This window comes from Vombatus ursinus, unplaced genomic scaffold, assembly GCF_900497805.2.
Source record: "Vombatus ursinus unplaced genomic scaffold, bare-nosed wombat genome assembly UNPS02014166.1, whole genome shotgun sequence".
NCBI classification, from domain to species: domain Eukaryota; kingdom Metazoa; phylum Chordata; class Mammalia; order Diprotodontia; family Vombatidae; genus Vombatus; species Vombatus ursinus.
The window spans coordinates 260,175-279,114 of record NW_020953944.1 but is presented as its reverse complement, the minus strand read 5'-3'; the positions used below and the strand labels follow the sequence as shown (position 1 = coordinate 279,114).

The 18,940-nt window shown below is 49.3% G+C and overlaps 1 protein-coding gene across 1 annotated transcript in view; it reads left to right on the top strand.

Annotated features, from left to right (window-relative positions):
- Positions 1-18,940, top strand: part of ITGA9 (integrin subunit alpha 9) — a 308,486-nt gene that overhangs the window by 33,146 nt on the left and 256,400 nt on the right. Inside the window, exons 5-6 of the mRNA XM_027859352.1 lie at positions 9,993-10,060; positions 15,724-15,853. Coding sequence (XP_027715153.1) covers positions 9,993-10,060; positions 15,724-15,853 — 198 coding nt within the window. The remainder of the gene's footprint in view (positions 1-9,992; positions 10,061-15,723; positions 15,854-18,940) is intronic.

The window sequence follows — 18,940 nt, the reverse complement described above, 5'->3', positions numbered from 1 at the left end:
GCTGTTACTACCCTTACTGGGCAGATGGAGAAACTGAGGCTCAGAGTGGTTGAGGGATTTGCTCGGGGTCACCAGACTGGTCAACGTCCCACCTGGGATTTGGACCTAGGCCTTCTTAACTGGTCACGTGGCTTTTTCATGTTTGAATCATTATCATTGAATGTCATTAATCTGTGGTAGGAGTCATTCAAGGCCCATGGGTAGTTGAGATCCCTGTTTTCAGGGGAATTACAGCTGAATAATGATAATAATGATAGCTAGCATTTGTATATACAGCTCTTTAAGTTTGCAAAATGCTTCATATATATATATATACACACACATTTATATGTATGTATTAACTAAAAATTCTGTGAAATGGATGCTTTTTGGGGAAACCAAGGCTGAAGGAGGTTAAGTGATTTGCTCACATAGCTAGTAGGTATCTGAGGCAGGATTTGAACTCGGGTCTTCCTGACTTAAAGTCCAGCACTCTATCTTCTAGGCTACCCAGCAAAGAAAACTCAATAAAAACAAAACACCCCCACCATAGGGAAGCCAGAAAAAGGATCTAGTTTAAATCTGGCAGGGGCTTTCAAGGCCGACTGGTCTGGCCCCTTTGCTTGATAGATGAGGAGAAGGGAAGGGACCCACCCAAGGTCATAAGTAGCAGAGCTGAGATTTGAACCCAGCTTCTCTAACTCCAAATTTCCTCCCTCTTTCTAGAATGTTGCTGTTCCCTGTAGGGTTTTTGTTGAATGATCCCCTGAAAATCTGTCTAGCAGAGGGAGCCACAGCTCACAAATGATTCCTCTGAACTCAAATAGAAAGCCCTCTTTCTCTTCTTCTCCCCTGGTTTCCTGGATGTGATTATTGACTAAAATCTGGGAGCCATGGAGAGCTCTGGAGAGCCGCAGCAGCCAGGGAAGTCACTGCTGCCTCCCCTCTCGGCGAGGGCAGATGTCAGGGACTCAGAGGTTTTGTAGTTTGTGGTGTGGGTGGTCTCCCAATTATGTCTGTCCTCCCCAATTTTTCTTTTCTTGGACGACATCCCTGGTCTCCGTCCCTGCCAAATGTCACTAGTGAGCAAAGGGGGTAGAAGGTTTGGCTTCCCCTGCCCCCATCTCCTGCGCCCCTCCCCTTCTCTCTCCCCCATAATGGAAGAGGGAGGAGAATGAGGGGGTGGGGGCTGATAGTCGGACCGCTGTCACTTTAGATGAATCGGGCCCGGACAGAGGCTCTCTGTTGCCCCTCAGTGATGATGAAGCAGGGATGGAGGGGCCCATTTGAAAGTGTTTTCCAATCAATTCCTCAAACATCTCTTAGGTACCTGCTGGGGGTAGAGTCCACATGGCTGTGGTCAAAGGGTCAGAGGTTCTAGATCATGTATGTCAAGACAGAAGGGACCTCAGGGACCTCAGAGGGCAACTGGAACAACCTCTACATTTTATGGCTGAGGAAACCGAGACCCTGGACAGCGTACCAATGACCTTGGAGCCAGAAGCCCTGGATTCAAGTCCTACCCTGATATGTCTTGGTTCTGTGACCCTGGGGAAAGGAAAGGGGGATATTTATGTGTGCCTACTATGTGCCAGGCACTGTTCTACATGCTTTACAATTATTACTGCATTTGATCCTTACAATAACAGGTACGTGCTGTTATGATTCCCATTTTACAGATGAGGAAACTGAGGCAGATAGAGGTTAAGTGACTTGTCCAATGTCACAAAGCTGAGGCATGTTCAAGGTGGGATTTGAACTCAGGTCTTCCTAACCCTGGGCCCAGTGCCCAATGCATGATGGCGGCCCCAGCTGTGAAAGTTACTTGGCCTCTCTAGCTCAGCTGACTGTCAGACTCTAAGCTAAGAGTCTGTTTTCCTTGCCTACCACAATGGCATCATAGGTCCACACTCCAGGCTCTGGGCTTGGGGTTGGGGTGATAAGGCATCGAACCAAAACCCCACCAGTTCCTTCCCTAAAGAAGCTTCCATCCTCCTGGGGGGTGCAGTGTGCAGACCGTTAAGGAAACACGGAGAAGCTTGAAGAGGGGATGAGTGCTAATCCCTGGGAGGAGGCCCCAAGCTAAGCTGTGCTTGGCAGGAGACTCTGGGGGCAGGCTGTGCAAAGGCATGGAGGAAGTAGATGACATATCCTGTGTGAGAAACCACCAGAGGGCCAGCGTGACCAGGGAACAGGGAGTGTGTGAAAATATGAAATAAGGCCGAAAGATATGTGGGAGTCATGTTGTGGGGGGCTTTAAACGCAGCCTGGGAGGTTTGTATTTCATCCAAAGGGAGCAGGGAGCCACGGAATGCTTTTGAGTAAGTAGGCTACCGAAGATCGCGCACATTGCTGCCATCTAAGAGCTCTGTGCGTGGTCGCTGTGTGGTCACAGCCACGCCGTAGGATTATCAGTTTGGTGGCTGTGTGGGGGACAGGAAGGGGGAGGGGATGGAAGCCGGGACCCCAGTGAGCCCAGTGTCTGGATGAGCCTAGAGAAGGGGCCTGATGGGAGAGATGTGGTGGAAGGAGAATGCACAAGACGTGGTCATTGGTCAGATGCCGGCAGGCCACGTGTAGGCATCGTCTTTGTTTTACAGCACAGGGTCTCGCCTCCGAGAAGCTCAGACAGCTCTCGTCTCCTCTCTGGTGGTGGCCAACGGCATTCCCATTTTCTTGTTCTGCGGTAGAAACCCATCACCACAGCCCAGCCCAGAAAGACACTGTCATTTACTCTTTGTGTGGAGAGATTCTCGGAGGCAGGAAACTGAAGGCTGGGCTGCCGTGGGCCGTCTCTAACCCCCGTGTCCATGATTAGAAGGGCTCATTACAGAAGGAGCCATGGTGTGGGAGGTGATGAGTCACACTGTGGGGATGGAGAATCCCAGAATTCTGGCACTGGAAGGCATCATTCAGTCCAAACTCCTCATTTTACAAAGGAGGAAACTGAGGCCCAGACGCCCAACGAGAGGGTGCAGTGGCGATCCAGGCAGGAAACAGGAGCTCCCCCGAGGCCCTGGGCTGGTGTGGAAGGGGGTCCCTGGAAGACACGAGCAGGCCTCCTGAAAACATGGACTTGCCATCGTCGGGTAGGAATTCTGAGACCAAGGTCTCTGTGCATGGGAGGGCAGAGCGTCGTCCCCCAGGTGTTGCCACCGACTCCCATTCAACCAGCACCAGAAGGTTTGCGGGGAGCTTTCCCAGTGGCATCTCCTTTGCTCCTTACAGCTCCCTGGGAGGGAGGTGCTGTAGCCTTCCCATTTCACAGATGAGGGCATTGAGGCAGACAGCAGTTAAGTGACTTGTTCAGGGGTGCACAGCTAGGAAATGTCTATGGCAGGATTTGAACTCACTTCTTCCTGACGACAAGTCCAACACTCTGTCCACTGCGCCACCTTACTCTTTTGTGGGACTTTGCTTGGGAAGATTGGTCGCTTTTAGAATGTCCATGGGTTAAGTGTGCTTTAGGAGAACCCCAGAGCACCAGTGATAACCAGAGCTGCCATTGATAAAGCTCATTATGGTCAGTCAGCAGTTGTTATGTGCCAGGCACTGTGCTAATTTCTGTGGATACAGAGAAAAGGCAAAAATAGCCCCTGTCCTCCAGGAGCTTTTCAATCAATCCATCCATTCGTCAACATTTATTAAGCTCCTCCTATGTGCCAGGCACTGTGCTAAGCTTTCAGTCTAATGGAGGAGACAAGATATAAATAAGTGGGTGTGTACAAGATAGACGTAGATTTGATGAGAGGTGATCTCTCAGGGGAAGGCACCAGCAGCTGGGGAGGGGGCAGGAAAGGCTTCCTGCAGAAGGTGGGATTGGGCCTGAGTCTTTAAAGAAACCAGGGAAGGAATGGCAGGAATGGGGGGGTGACTGAGCAGTGCAAATACATGGGGGCAGGAACACTTTGTGTAAATGATCTCCTCTGAGCCTTTTCACCCAGTATGGTAAGCACTAATCAGTTAATCACTAGCATTTCTTGGGTGCCTTCTATGTGCCATGCACTGTGCTGGGCTCCAAGGTTACAAAGACAACTCCCCCTGCCCCAAACTTATTTATATTATCCTCTGCCTCAGGGTGGCCATGATATCGTTGACCCATTGATTTAGTTCTTGAAGGGGCCTTAGAGGACATCGAGTCTAACCCCTTCATTTTACAGATGAAGAAACTGAGGCAAACAGAGGTTACATGACTCACCCAGGGTCACCTAGCTACTAAGTGTTTGAGGCTAGATTTGACCTCAGGTCTTCCTGACTCCAGACCCAGAGCTCTGTGCACCATGCTAACTTGCTTGAAAAAAGTTCCCCAGACCTAGATTTCTCGGAGTTACTGGGTTTTGGCATCATGCATGGCCTTGTTATCCTGTGGTTCCTTTAACCCATCAACCAATAGATCAATAGTGATCATTTCTTAGACACCTCCTGCAGACCAGGCCCTGGGGGAGATGCTGGGGGTACAAAGACAGAGAATGAAAGCAGCCCAGCTCTTGGGAGTTTACCGTGTGGTCCCAGCACAGAAGTGACGGGCAGCTCACCACTTGCCTAGGAGAGTCCTTGGTATTTTCTGTAACAACAACCACAGGCTGCAGGTTCCCCTCCCTGGCCCTCATCTGGGAGCCATGAGATCAGGGAGCAGAGTTGAGGGAGTCTGGTCTTTGTATTTCTTCAAACAATCAAAACTCCCTTGTGTGGAGTAATCACAGGGTGGCCAGGATGTATCAATCAAGCATTCCCCAGGCATTTGCCATGTATTAGCCCATGTGTGTAGGCCAAGATGGAAATAACCAGCCCCTGCCTGTGTGGAGCTTACTTTCTGCAGGAAGAGTGATAGCGCAGAAAACACAGCACCATTTCCCAAATACTATCCATCTCAATCTCCTCCTGCCCTCCAGTTTGGGGGAATGTAGCTCCCTGTCCAGTTGCAGTGACTGTACCAAATACTCACGCGAATGGCCCAATTCCAGGGGCTGCCTGGGCAGCTGCATATTATAATTGGGACAAAGCGTTTTTCATCCACTTTCCCTTCCAGTGTAGATGGTTTGGCCTCTGTCGCCAAAGGCCTAATGGACTTAACGAGACTCCTGCAGACGTAGCCAGCCCACGGAATCTTGAGTCTTGCTGGTCAGTGTGTGTTTCCTTCAGAGCTTTTTCCACTTTTTATTTCCAGTGGTTATGGAGTTCCAATTACTCATCATGGATTTGGATTTTCCACTCTTATTGTGAATTCAGAAATATTTTAAGGTTGGAAAGTTATTTTTTTCTTGCTGCTATTTTATTTCCTGGTTAAACTAAAATTACAAAACCAGGAAAATATATTTTAAAAAAACCCATTGAGGCGGCTATTTCTTCAATTGTAATGAAAGTTAAAAAACAAACAAAAAACCCAAATCTGTGAAATGAAGTCCAAAAGACAAATGATTCGGAGCGAGTGAAGGCGGTGAGCTGCTCGAGCCGTCTGCCTGGGCGACAGCAGGCCTGGACTGGCCTTGGCGGACTCAGGATCCGTCGGTTTGGGCCTCCTGGTGCGTGTGCTCTTGGTTATATAATACCAATGTTTGGCAACCGCCCCCTTCCTCTTCCTGATTGCACTCTGCCTACCACGGGGTTAGCCATTGCCACAACCAAATGGAACGAGACAGTCTTGGCCAGAGGAGGATTTGAACCAAAGATCCTCAGTCTTCAAGTTGTGCTTCCTCAGCCACAACCCCCTACCAGCTCTTCCACAGAGCGCTGGACTTGGAACCGGGAAGACCTGAGTTCAAATTTGATCTCAGACACTTCACTGTGTGGCCCTGGGCCAGTCACTTACTTCAGTTTCTTCTTCTGTAAAATGGGGATGATAGTAGCCCATATCTCACAGGGTTGTGAGTCTCAAACGAGATAAGATGTAGAGTGCTTTGCAAACCTTAAAGCAGTATATAAATCCTAGCTGCTACTATTAAGAATAGAATAGGTTTTAATAATAATAAGTAGTATTATAACAACTTGGCCCATTTTGGAGTCAGAGGAGCTGGGTTTGAATCCTAACTGTCCTCCTATGTGAGCGCGCCTCCCTGGGCCTCACTTTCCTGGGGCTGGCACCCTAAGAGCTCCACCACCAGTTTCTCTTTTGGGTTCCCCAGCATGCATCGGGTTAGTTTTTCCTTTCCTGTCTCAAAGGCGTGTTCTCAGAAATCAGGGAGATAAGTGACAACCACAGTCAGATTCTCTCTCTCATCTTGACAGAGGAGCCGTTCTCCCTGGCGTGCAAGGAAAACATGTTCCTCTCTCCTCCCTTCCCCTCCCTACAAAGAGCCTCCCACCCAGGGTGGGGCTGGGCTCACTGCGGGTCGCCCACTGTGGGAGCACCTCCCAGCCCAGCACTGGGAGCCGGTGGGAAGGTGGGACGGTGAGCTGGTGATCTGGGCACACTTATTATTTGTGGAGGAAAAGCCCTCCCTGGCAGAGCAGGGGCCTGGAGACTGCACCCCGCCTCTCCCACCACCTCCACCCTGGTACTTCCTGGCCTTTTCTCACCCTGTGAAAAGGGTTCCTTTGGGCCATGGCCTCACTTAGCTTTTTCAAACCCTCTGCTTTGTCCACCTGCCGAGTGGCACCTAAGGAGACCTCTCTGAGTAGCTCCGGCCGTGCCTGCTCCGCCTGCGCTGGAGACAGAGACATAGGCTTCTTTAAGGGACCAGGGCTGGCCGTGTCTGGTGGGAAGAAAGGCTTGCAGGTGAGGAAGGCCAAAGCCTCTTTCCCTTGGCGCCATTTTATGTCTTTGACTACTCTAAGGTTTTAAATGTTTTATTGATATCTTTGTGTTTATATTTTATTTATGTTACATATGTACTATATATAATATCTTTTGTGTTTTATTATCATTTCCAGATCTATCCTCTCCCTCCCCTACCCAAAGAATTAACCCCGCAATCAAAGAAATAAAATAGAGAGAAAAAAGCAATTTAGCAGAGTTAAATCTGACAGTATACAGAGGGTTCCACACCCACAGGCCGCCCCCTCCCCACCTCTGTAAAGACGGGAGGAAGGGTTAGCATTATTTCCATAGTAATGAACTGTGTTAAATTTTAAAATACTTAAAAAAAACCAGAGGTGGCTAATGCTATGAGAGATGAGTGTTTTCTGTTCCCTACCCAACCCACGAGTGGTGGGCACTGGGTCAACAATCTGAGGCCTGATTATCAAGGCCAGAGCAGGAAGGAGAAGGAAAGGAGAAAGCCCAGATAATGATGCGGAATTATAGCTACTGCAAAGACAAAAGGCTATCTGGCATCCAGAGGGAGAGAGACTGACCACAAGCATACAGGGCAGAAGCACTGAGGCCTAATGCATATGGTGGCCAGTCAAGAAACATTCGTTGAGCTCTGGGTCCTACCAAACTGAATGACTGCTAAAACTTCTCATGTATTTCCCAGCCCCTTAATTGTGGCTCCTGTGAAATCAGTTTGTGCCTAATTGTAATTGGCATCACATTCTTTAGTTCCGTAAACATTAGTTAAATCAATGCTTGCTACGTGTTAGGCTCCATACAAGGTGATGGAGATACAAAGTTACCTAAGACACAGTCCCTGCCCTCAGAGAGCTTATAATCTAGCAGGAGAGCAAGATGCCCACAGATGAGTGATATGACATCCAAAAAGGCTGCTGTTCATTCTGGGTGGCATTAAGGGAGTTCTAGAACTAGGAATGATGGAGGTGGCACTTCCCTTGTCCTTTGTGGTAGTCAGTTACTAAGCATTTATTAAGCGCTTACTGTGTGCCACCCACTTTTTTGGACACCATTCTGGGCGCCACGTTTTGGGAAGGACATAGACAAACTGAATAATTATTGTTTGTGGAGGAAAAGCCCTCCCTGGGCTTTTAGAGTCGTTCCATTTGGTTGTGGCAATGGCTAACCCCGTGGTAGGCAGAGTGCAATCAGGAAGAGGAAGGGGGCGGTTGCCAAACATTGGTATTATATAACCAAGAGCACACGCACCAGGCGGCCCAAACCGACGGATCCTGAGTCCGCCAAGGCCAGTCCAGGCCTGCCGCTGCCCAGGCAGACGGCTCGAGCAGCTCACCGCCTTCACTCGCTCCGAATCTTTCGTCTTTTGGACTTCATTTCACAGATTTGGGTTTTTTAACTTTCATTACAATTGAAGAAATAGCTGCCTCAATGGGTTTTTTTTTAATATATTTTCCTGGTTTCGTAATTTTAGTTTAACCAGGAAATAAAATAGCAGCAAGAAAAAAATAACTTTCCAACCTTAAAATATTTCTGAATTCACAATGAGAGTGGAAAATCCAAATCCATGATGAGTAAGGTGGTAGGCTTCCTGAGCAGGTGGTGGAAGGACCTTGGGGCACACTGTGCCAAGGGAGAGTAGAGAAGACTTGGGGGGCTGGCTTCAAGCATTTGAGGGGCCCTTTTGTAGGACAATGAGACTTGTTCTGCTCATTCCCAAAGGGGAGAGCTGGGAGCAACAAGGAGACCTTCAGAGGAGCAGGTGCAGGCTCAGAGCAACACACACACACACACACACACACACGTACGTGTGTGTGTGTGCGTGCACAATTTGTCCCCAACTTGGAGGTCTCCACAAGGGCAAAGGGCTACCTTTAGTGGTAGTGAGTTCTCCATCACTGCAAAGGGAGGTTTTGGATGAAATCAGGCTGTCCTAGACTGTGTGAGCTAGAAGAGGCCTTAGGTCATCAGAGGGTCATAGAGTTAGAAGTGGAAAGGGCAGCGCATAGTAGGCGCTCTCTAGGTGTTTGTTGTCAGTCAGTTTTCTTCCAGGGGACCTCATCCCAGAGAATTCTTTTCCAGGGAGGCTGGACAGAGCACAGGGACTTCTGGTTCTTGGACCTTCCCATCACCTCCCCATGTCAGATTTTTACTTAGGATATTTGGAAGAGAAGTGGCCTACCCAAAGAGGTGATGGACTGCTACTCATTGGAGGTCTTTCAGCAAGGCTTGATGACCCCTTGTCGGGTTTATTGTGGAGGTACGGATTGGCCTAGATGGTCACTGAGGCACAGTGCTAAATGAACCTAAGAGGCAGCCACGGGGGGCACTGCGGAGAGGTTTCTAGGCCCAGAGTTAGGATGACCTGAGTTCAAATGCAGCTTCAGGCATGTACCTGCTGTGTGACCTTGGCCAAGTCACTTAACCTCTGTTTGCCTCAGTTTCCTAAGCTGTAAAATGGAGATCATCAAAACACTTACCTCCCTGTTGTGAGGATCAAATGAGATAACATTTGAAAAGTGCACTTAGCACAGTGCCTGACACATAGTAGGTTCTTAATAAATGCTTGTTCTTTTCCCTTCCCCTCTTTGATTCCTCTCTGGGCCTCAGTTTCCTCATCTGTAAACTGAGGGGGTTGAACTGGCTGGCTTCTAAGGGCCCTTCTAGCCCTAAATCATATGACCCTATGACTGCTCAGTTCTGGGAAAAATGGAGTAATATGTCAAGCTATAAAGAGTTGAAAGGACACTACCCTTGGAGTCAAAAGACCGAGGTTTGAGGTTCTCCTAGTGACTGTGTGACCTTATCTTCCCCTCTCTAAGACTCAGTTTCCTCGTCTGTCACTACTGTATATATTAGAGAGAGCAGGGGTTTTAGCAACCATCTAGTCTAACCCTTTCATTTTACAGATAAGGCCAAGAGAAATGACTTACCCAAGGTCTCATTGGTCATAAGTGACAGGGGCTGGATTTGAACCCATAAACTCAGATCCAAGGAGGGCTGGACAATTAACCTCCAAAGCGTCCTTTCAGGACCATCCTGGGGATCCAAGGAAAGTACGTAGGAAGCACGATCTAGCCCCCTATAATACCCATGAGCTGTGCTCTCCATGAACATGAGCCCCCCTTTCCAAGGCTATTGGACTCCTGTGATTTCCTCACTTTGGCCTGTGGCTCAGGGCTTCACTGGCGCATTGGAGAAACTGAGAGCAGCCAGCGCTGAGCCTCGCACAGCTGGCACAGACTGACGCCTCTGTGGTTTTCTCTCTCCATTCTTTTCCATCTAGAGTATAAGAAGAAATATGGGGAGGAACATGGCTCGTGCCAGGCTGGGATAGCGGGCTTCTTCACTGGTGTAAGTATTGTCATGGGGTGTGGGGGTGGGGGTGGGGAGGGCAGTGGCGGTGTTTTACATTATTATTTTTCTGTCCTATGGGCTAAAAGAACCTGTCAGGGCCTCAGTTTCTTGATGTGTAAAATGAGGGAGGTGGACTTCACAGCCCCCAAACCTCTTTCTGGATCTGAGTCTCTGACCCTAGGACATCTCTGGTCCTCAGTTTCCTCATCTGTGAAATGATGATTTGATGGCCTCCAGGGTCCCTTCCAGCTCCATACGGAGCCTTTGACTGTCCTGCTAGAGAGATCAGCCAGCACCCCATGGGAGTGAGTAGCGCCCATTTCCATGGTGGTTTGGAAAGTCCTGGGTTGCCCTGGGGGCACTAGGTAGGCCACAGTGGGGCTGGGCTGTCACCTGAGAGAAGGCTTGGACTTTTTCTGCATGGCCTCCCAAGGCAGAGCTACACAGAGGGTGGAGATTGCAGAGGAGAAAGTGGAAGATTATTGTACAAAACAATTGGCTAGCAATGAGTGCTGGCCATGTGTGTGGGGTGGGCTGCCCAAGGAGGTGGTGGAGGTCCTTCTGCGAGGCTTGGCGACCCCTTGTTGGGTTTATTGTGGAGGGGTGGGTCAGACCAGATGGTCGCCGAGGGCCTCAGCTCTGAGATCCTGGGGTTCTTTCTAGACTGAATCAGCTCTTAGGAGGTGGGGTGGTTGGCCTTGGTACTGCTTAGAGGGCTGTTGTCTAGAAGAAGGGTTAGACTTTCTCTGCTTGCTCCAAGAGGGAAGAATTAGATACAACCAGTGGAAATTGCAGAGGCCTATTTCAGCTCAGTGTAAGGGAAAACCCAGTGTTTCAACAATTGTTGAGTTGTGTCTGATTCTTCACAATTCCATTTGGGGTTTCCTTGGCAAAGATACTGGAGTGGCCCTACTCCATCTCATTGTACAGGCGAGGAAACCGAGGCAAATAGTGTTAAAAGATTTGCCTAGGCTGGCACAACTAGTAAGTGTCTGGGGCAGGATTTGAACTCAGGAAGATGAGTCTTTCTGACTCCAGGCATAGCGTGCTATGCACTGTGGCGACCCTGGCTGCCCAGCAATTAGAGCTGTCCAAAGTCTGTAGGACCCCCTTGTTGGGCATGTGGTAGGTGTGGGGATTCTCGGTAAGGTACAGTCAAGCCGACAGGGCCTTACTGCGTGCCGGACACTGCTAAGTGCTAGGATACAGACACAAACAGGAAGAAAGGCAGCCCCTGCCCTGGAGAAGCTTCCAGTCTAACAGAGGAAGATAAGCAGCACAGGAAGCAGGAGCGAGGGGGCATGGGGGGAGGGGTGCATGGTGGACGGCACCCAGGAGGGGAGTCCTGAGTGCAGCCTGGAGAAGACGGGGAGGCTGGGTTTCCCGGCCTCTGAGCTCCCTTTCCATATCCATGACGCAGGCCCGTGGATTGGGGCAGGCAGCTCAGCTGTTTTCTCTTGCCGTTCTCACCATTAAGTGGTTCTTCCTGGTCAAAGTTGGCCATTCATATCTTTGGTTGTGTGTTTCTTCATGAACACAAATGTATGTTGTATGTTGTATGTCTATCTGGGTTTAAAGAAAAAAGCCTTTAAAATCATAGATGCTTTTTTGGCCAGGATCAAACGAGAAAATAAAGTGCTTTTCAAATTTTACCCCGCTCCAGAGGCTTAAGAGCCGGATGCTAAAGGAGAAGCGGGGTCTCGCAGTGTGTCCTGGAAGCCCCAGCCCCTCAAGGCGCCTCAGTCTCCCAGGGTCAGCTCGAGGTGTTAGGCCATCCTTCCTGACCTCCGGCCTCCTTCTCCTCCATGGTCCCCACTGCTCCCAGGGGCTCTCACAGAGCAGCTTCACGGTCCTGGTGCCCTTGCATGGGGGTGTGGCTCGCCCAGGATGCCAGGCAGGAGTGCTGCGTGGCAGTGGGTGGGATACGCGCCCTGCCTTTGGCCAGCGCCTGGTCAGAGGCAGCTGTTTCCTAGCCTCGCTGTGCTTGGCAGCTGCCGTGGGTTCCCAGGCGCTGTCCCTCCCTTGGCTCTTCCCTTTGTTCCAGAGGCGCCTTTGAACTCGGCTCCCTGTCTCCTGGACCTCAGCTGTTTTACATGGAGCAGGAAGCACAGATAAATGGGGGTCAGCTGGGCAGCTCTCCAGCTCGTGCACCTTCAGCGTCCTGGGGTCCCGCTCGCCCTCCAGGGGCTGGCGCTCACCTGGTGCTGAGCTTGGGAGGCATGACAGCACTGTCCCTCCGGACCAGCATGTGACCGAGCCCCTTAACGCCTGCTTGGCTTGGAGGCTCGCCCTGCGGTTCCTGTGAAGAGAAGGGACCTCCCGGCTACTGGCTTTGGTTGAGGACTTGTTGGTTCAATTTCATTCTCCTTTTAAAGTTAAATTTTACTTTTTTTCCCACTCAGCAAGTTTCTGTTTTCTGCCCCTGTCCCTAGGCAGTGGGGCCCCTTTTACCCTTTTCATTATTGATCCTCTAGAATTACAATGACCAACCATGATTCCAGAGACCACGGTAGAGAGCAGTCCTGACAGAGACATTGACCTCAATGCGCAGTTTAATTCCACAAGCATTTATTAAGTGCCTACTGTGTGTGAGGCATTGGGCTAGCGCCCAGACATCCTAAGACAAAAATAAGATGGTCCTGCCCTCGGGGAGCTTCTGTTTGGTGGTAGCTGCTGGAGCTAGAGGTGGAAGCTGGAGAGAGGGGACGGTGTGCGTGGAGGCAGGCCAGGGAGCTGGAGCAGAGTGGTGGATCTGGGAGGTGGAGGCTCAGGGAGGTCAGCCTCGCCTCCTTGGAGTCTTCACAGGTGGGTCACAGGTGGGAAGAAGGAGCGGATTTATTCTGATCGGCCCCAGAGGCAGAGGAGGAGCAGCTGGAGGTTTGTTGTAAGGAAAGACTCCTTAGCAGCGCTCGGGCTGGTGCTGGCCCCGAAGGTAGAGGGCTGGGAGCTTGTCAGAGACTCTTGTTCTCCTGGGGAGGAGGCTTCACGGCCTCCAAGGTCCACACCATCTCTAGAACTGCGATCTGAAGTCCTCTCTCCTCCCAGGCCTCAGTGTCCTCATTTGTAAAAGGCCTTTGAGGTCATTTGAGGACCAGGAGGGTGATCCTCTGCTGTCAGCAGGAAGGGAGAAGCCCTTCTTAGCCGACGCTGTTGATGTTTGACACCCTCCAAGCCCCCAGCCCCACTTTGACTGAACATCTCGGGGCCTCTCCTTCTTCCCCATCATTGAAGCCCGCTGGTCATGGGCCGGAGCAGGGTAGCGTGTTCCAGCCTAATGCAGCTGGGGAGCCCTTGGGATGAAGGCACGGGGGAAGGAAGGTGCTGGCCATTTGTCACACAGGGGGGCTTCCTCTCTAAAGCGTGTCCTCCCAGGCCCTCAGGATGACAGCTTCATAGGCACTGATCCCCTGTTCGCTCCTTCCTGAATGATCAGTGGGGAATCTCATCTCCTGCCCTCTCCCATTCTGTTTCTCACGCTCTTTCAGCGCTGGGCACCACATTCAAAGCCACATTTCCTTCCTGCTCTGGCCCCTTTTCCACTTCCTCTTTAGTATCTCTGTTCTCAGTGATGAGCTGTGCATGTCCCTTCTGAGGACACGATTTCACAGGCCCATCTGCTCTGAGACGTGTCCTGTCCTGGGTGACTTTGGGAACTGGTATCTGGGTTAGCATTTGGGGCTCCAGTCCTGGCTCTGTCAACGACGGCCTGGGTGACCTTGGGTAAATCATTTAGCCCCTTCAGGTCTCAGTTTCTGTATGTGCCAGATGAGAGAGTTAGATTAGATGGCCCTGGGCCCCTGCCAGCTCTAACGCGGGGCTCCGAGCGCCGTGTTGTTTTGAATGGAGCCTCATTTTACATCCTGTGGTAGAGAAGTCAGGGAACTTTCATAGGATCCAAGAGCTGGTAGGGGCCTCAGAGGACATTGAATCCAACCCTCTGATTTTATAGATGGGGAAACTGAGGCCCAAGGAGGTTATAGGATTATAGATTAAGAGGCGAAAGGGGCCTCATCTAATCCAACCCCCTAATTTTTCAGATGAGGAGACTGAGGTGCTCATGTAAATTGTCCAGGGTCACGCAGGCAGGAAAAGTCAGAGACAGACAGAAATCTAATCATTGCTGTCATGATTTTTCAGCATTTTAAGGAGTGATCATAAGAAATGGTGTGTTTTCTCGGTGAGAAGTGTGTCCCAGTCACCTCTGTCTTACAAATACTGATCTCGAAATGTGCTAGCAAACTCAGCCACCAAACTGAACTGGAATTAAACCCTGGGAACAGACCTAATTGCTGCCCACAGTCCCTTATACATAACAGTGACCCCGAAAAACTCAAGAGCAATCCTTTTAATAAACGTGGCGCTACCCGATACTCCAATTCCAGGCCCCATGGAGCAAGAAACTTCCAAAATGTGAAAGTCCCAGCAGAGGATGTGGGGAACAGAGGAGATGTGTGACATTCCCAGCCTCTGATCTGAACTCACATCTTCCTGGTGCCAAGTCCAATGTTCTAACCACTACCCCACACTGCCTCTCAACAGTAAAACCTAGTTTTACTCAACTAGTAAAACCTGAAGCTGGATTTGAATTCAGGTCTTCCTGACTTCAGGCCTGGCGCTCTACCCACTGGGTCATCCAACTGCCTCCCATAATTGGATTGTTGGGAGAGACTCATCACCAAGCGCGCAGCAGAGAGACCGTAGATAAGTTGTAGAGGTCCTCGTGGTCTGCCCTGGGGGACGCAGCAGCCACTCGGGTGAAATCATGTGGCCTTGAAGCTTGGCTGTGGAGTCCCAGGCCTCTATGCCTGGGGAGGTCTTCTGTCTGCTTTGGTCAGTATCTGCTTCCTTGTCGGCTGCCAGGACGTCCATGGTCACTTCTGGCTGCCTTCACGTTCCTATCTCTAGTGGCCCATCTCCTTCCTTAACTTGGGACTTATCACCTTCGGTGGGTTTGGAACGCAAAGAAGCGACCCATAAACCCGTGTAAACAGAACAGGAGCCCCATGTGCCCAAGAGTACAGTGTCCCAGCTTCTAGTGTGGGTCACAACCACAGCAGAGAGGTGCTGGGCTTGCGGTCAGAAGATCTGGATTCAAATCCCACCTCTGACTCTTATTAGTTCTGCATCTATGGGCAAGTCATTTAACCTGAGTGTTCTCATCTGTCAAATGGGGATGATGTCCCTTAGAGTACCTAGGTACCCTGTGCTTGTCTGAGGTTGTTGTCATCACTGTTCCTTTCCTTAGCATCAGACCATCTAAACAGAGCTGGGAGAATCATCCAATACAACCCACCCATTATACAGATGATAAAACTAAGGACTGCTTACCAGGTCATTGACGCAGGGTTTGAACACAGGCTCGCTGCCTCTAAACCCAGCATTCTTTCCACCGCATCCTGCTCATTTTTTGCATTTCATTGTTGTATGATTCTGGTGCACTTTCCAGAGTGAATGGCTGAGAAATGGGGCAGATTCTGGGCTCCTCCCTCATGAACTCTCTGCTCTTGCCCATGTCTTCTGACCCCTTTGGTCCTCAGGCTGCCATGATGTCACTCGGAAGGACAGAGGCTTGGTGGTCGTGCTGGGCTCTCTCCATTTCCTCGGGCCATTTCCTGCCAGACTCTCTCTTACTGCCTCTCCCATGTGATTCTCTGTGACAGGAGCTGGTCGTGATGGGAGCACCGGGTTCTTTTTACTGGGCGGGGACAGTCAAGGTCCTGAACCTCACAGACAACATGTCCTTCAAGCTGAACGATGAGGCCATCATGAACCGGCGCTACACCTACCTGGGTGAGTGGTCTGGGGGTTGGTGGGGGTCATGGGGCTGCTGGGAAAAGTGAGTCCAGAGCTTTTGAAGGACCGTTCCACCACGTTGGGTCCAAGGCCTCTTTAAAACATGATACTTCTACTAAGTCAACTTTTGGAAGAGTCACCTGGTCTCTTAGCCCAATACTCCCGTCTCTAGGATGGTCAAAGGGCCGAACGGGGGCTGTGAGAGTCAGTTAGAAAGCAGGCACAGAAGTCCACCAGGTGCTGCTGTTTTTATCTCCTTGCTTAGCCATCATTGTAGGCAAGTGATCCTTTTATTGGCTAGAATTGTATTTGGAGGGGATCATTCATTCATTCGGCCCTCCGTTTATTCATTAAGCACATGGTTGTCCTTCTGCAGAGCGCTTTGCCAGGCTAGGATGGGAGAGTACCAAGCTTAGATAATACATGGTCACTGCCTTCATAGACCTTGCATGTCTAGGAGAGGGAAAATCCACAAAAACAGATAATTGGATTATTCTCAAGTGCATTAGAAGGAGGCAAAACAAGGTCTCTATGAGGTCTGGAAAGGCTCTTACTGACCAGGGGTTAGAGAAGGCTTTTCTCTAGGTTTTGAGATGGACTTTGAAGGATAAATAGGAATTCAACAGACAAAGAGTTGGGCAGTGAGGACATTCTAGTCCAGAGGATAGCAAAGGCAACTGAGTCATCAGACTACAGGGTGTGTTTAAGAGATACAGAGTGGTCCAGTTTAGCTGGGCTGTAGCAAGCACGGAGGGATGTAGTATGGGCTCAGACTGGACAGATAGGATACCGCCAGGCTGCGGAGGGCCTTAAATGCCAGGCAGAGGAGTATGAACTTTTTTTTCTTTTTTGGCGGGCTGCTAGGGAGCTATTGAAGGTGGTTGAGTAGAGTAATGATGTGTCCAGATCTCTGCATAAGACAGATTATTTGGGGAGTGGTCTAAAGATTCACTTGGAAAGGGAAAAGTGTAGCAGTGAGAACCATTACAAGGTTTTTGCAATAGTCCAGGCAGTCAGTGAGTGACCGTGCTTGTTTGGGCACAGTGGAAAGAGAGAGAAAGCTGGGTGTGCAGGGGGTGCTGGGAGGGGCAGACTTCTCAGGGGGCCAGAGCTCCAAGCTGAGGTCATTCTATATTTATGGTCAAATGCAGCAAGTGTTCTCTGCTAAAAATAATGTGGCAGCATCCCTCCTACTTTCCACCAGGCATCTATTTGGGTTTCAAAGGAAACCCTTTAAGACGGTTGGAAATAGCCACGTTAAGAGGTAAAAGCTGTCCTGATGGACAGTGAGCTTGATGCTAAGCTGTAATTAGGGCTGCTTATCATGGACTTCCCTTATTTTCCCAAACCTTTTAATCTTCCTAAATGAAAAAGGAGCCAGCAGGTGCCACTCAATATGATGATGGGCTGAGTGTCTGTGCACGCGGGGACATATAAACACACACACATACACACACACACACACACGCTGCTGGAATTACAGGCTTCTGTTCTTTCATCATCTTTCAGCAGCGAATTAGAAAGCTCCATTTACGACAAGTTCATCAGAGGTGGCCCTGGCCCTTAACAGGACTGTTGGTGGCTTTTAATGGGAGAGTGCTTTTCTCTGTTTTGATCAAACATTTAAAAAATATTGTTTCCTTTGAAAGACAGTGAAGGCCAATGCTCCCTGCCCTCTGGCCAGGCGGGGGTGCTTCCTCTGCTGGAGCAGAGAGCCTTCGGGTAGCGTGGCAGTGCCCCGTCCTCATGTCTCACATGGGATGCCTCAGATTTCTTCTTAGAAGAAGGTGGGCAATGATTGGGGCGCCTCCATTATCCTATGTGCTATTGGCTTGGTCATTGGAGGAAACCCATTGCCAGTCTGATGCTGAGATTTGAGTCAGGGAAGGAGAAGCAGAAATCTTGGCTGTGACCCAGCACTGTCAGTCTTGGGAAGGTCTTTTCATCCTATTCTTCCCTGCCTTTTATTCAAGGACGGTCCCAGCAGCAGGGTCCGGCTGTTGTCTGAAGGCGGCCGGAGGCCTCATCACCATCCGGCCTATCATTTGACAGCGAAGTTTTTGGCCAAGTGACTCACATTTTGTTGATTCAGATAAATTTAACAGCAGAGAGAGGTTTCCTAATGATTAGCTAAGTTCTTACTATCATCCTTTGTTATTATGGATAACACACGTGTTCAAAAAGAACTTTGAAAGAAATCTGTGTTAAGATAAGAATGGGAAAATATAAGCTCAAAGTTACAGCTGATTCTCAGACTACTTATACTCACTCTTCCAAATGTCCAAGTCAATTCAACAAGCATTTATTAAATACCTACTATGTGCCAGACACTGGGTATCCAAAGACAAGATCAGAAACATTCTTTGCTCAGAGAAGTCACATTTTACTGGGAGGAAATAACATGTATGCAAACCTCCAGTACTCAAACAAAATAACATGCATGCAAATCACTGGTATGCAAATAAAACATGTATGCAAATATTCAGTATGCAAACAAAACAACATGCATGCAAATCACCGATATGCAAACGAAATAACATGCATGTAAATCACCAATATGTAAATCGTAATGGATGCAAGTACCAGTCAGTCAGTCAATAAACATTTATTAAGGGAAGACTATGTGTCAGACACTGGTCAAGCAAATAGATCGTAGCAAGTACAGTTAGCCTTTCCACATTGTAACTTTCCCCATCACGTTTCGATATATTGAGGTGAGGGTCGGCATTAGAAATTAAATGGAATTTTTTGGGAGTTTTGAGGAAACCAGAGATGATATGCAAAGGCCAGCAGCTGACATAGAAAAAGTTTAGAAACTTAGAAATGCATAAAATATATGTATAGTATTATATAATATCAACATATTTTATCTTTTAATACCAAAATAATTCAGACTTCTTCCAAAGGGAGGGCCAAAAAATTTTATGGGGATTTTCCAGACTGGCCTGTGTACAAGGAAGGGGTAACTGTATACCTAAAGTAAATATAAGGTAATTCTGTCTGAGGAGGAAATGCTGATAATTGTTGACATCAGGAAAGGCCTTTTGTTGGAGGGAAGTTAGAGTTTCCAAGAGGCAGAGTTGA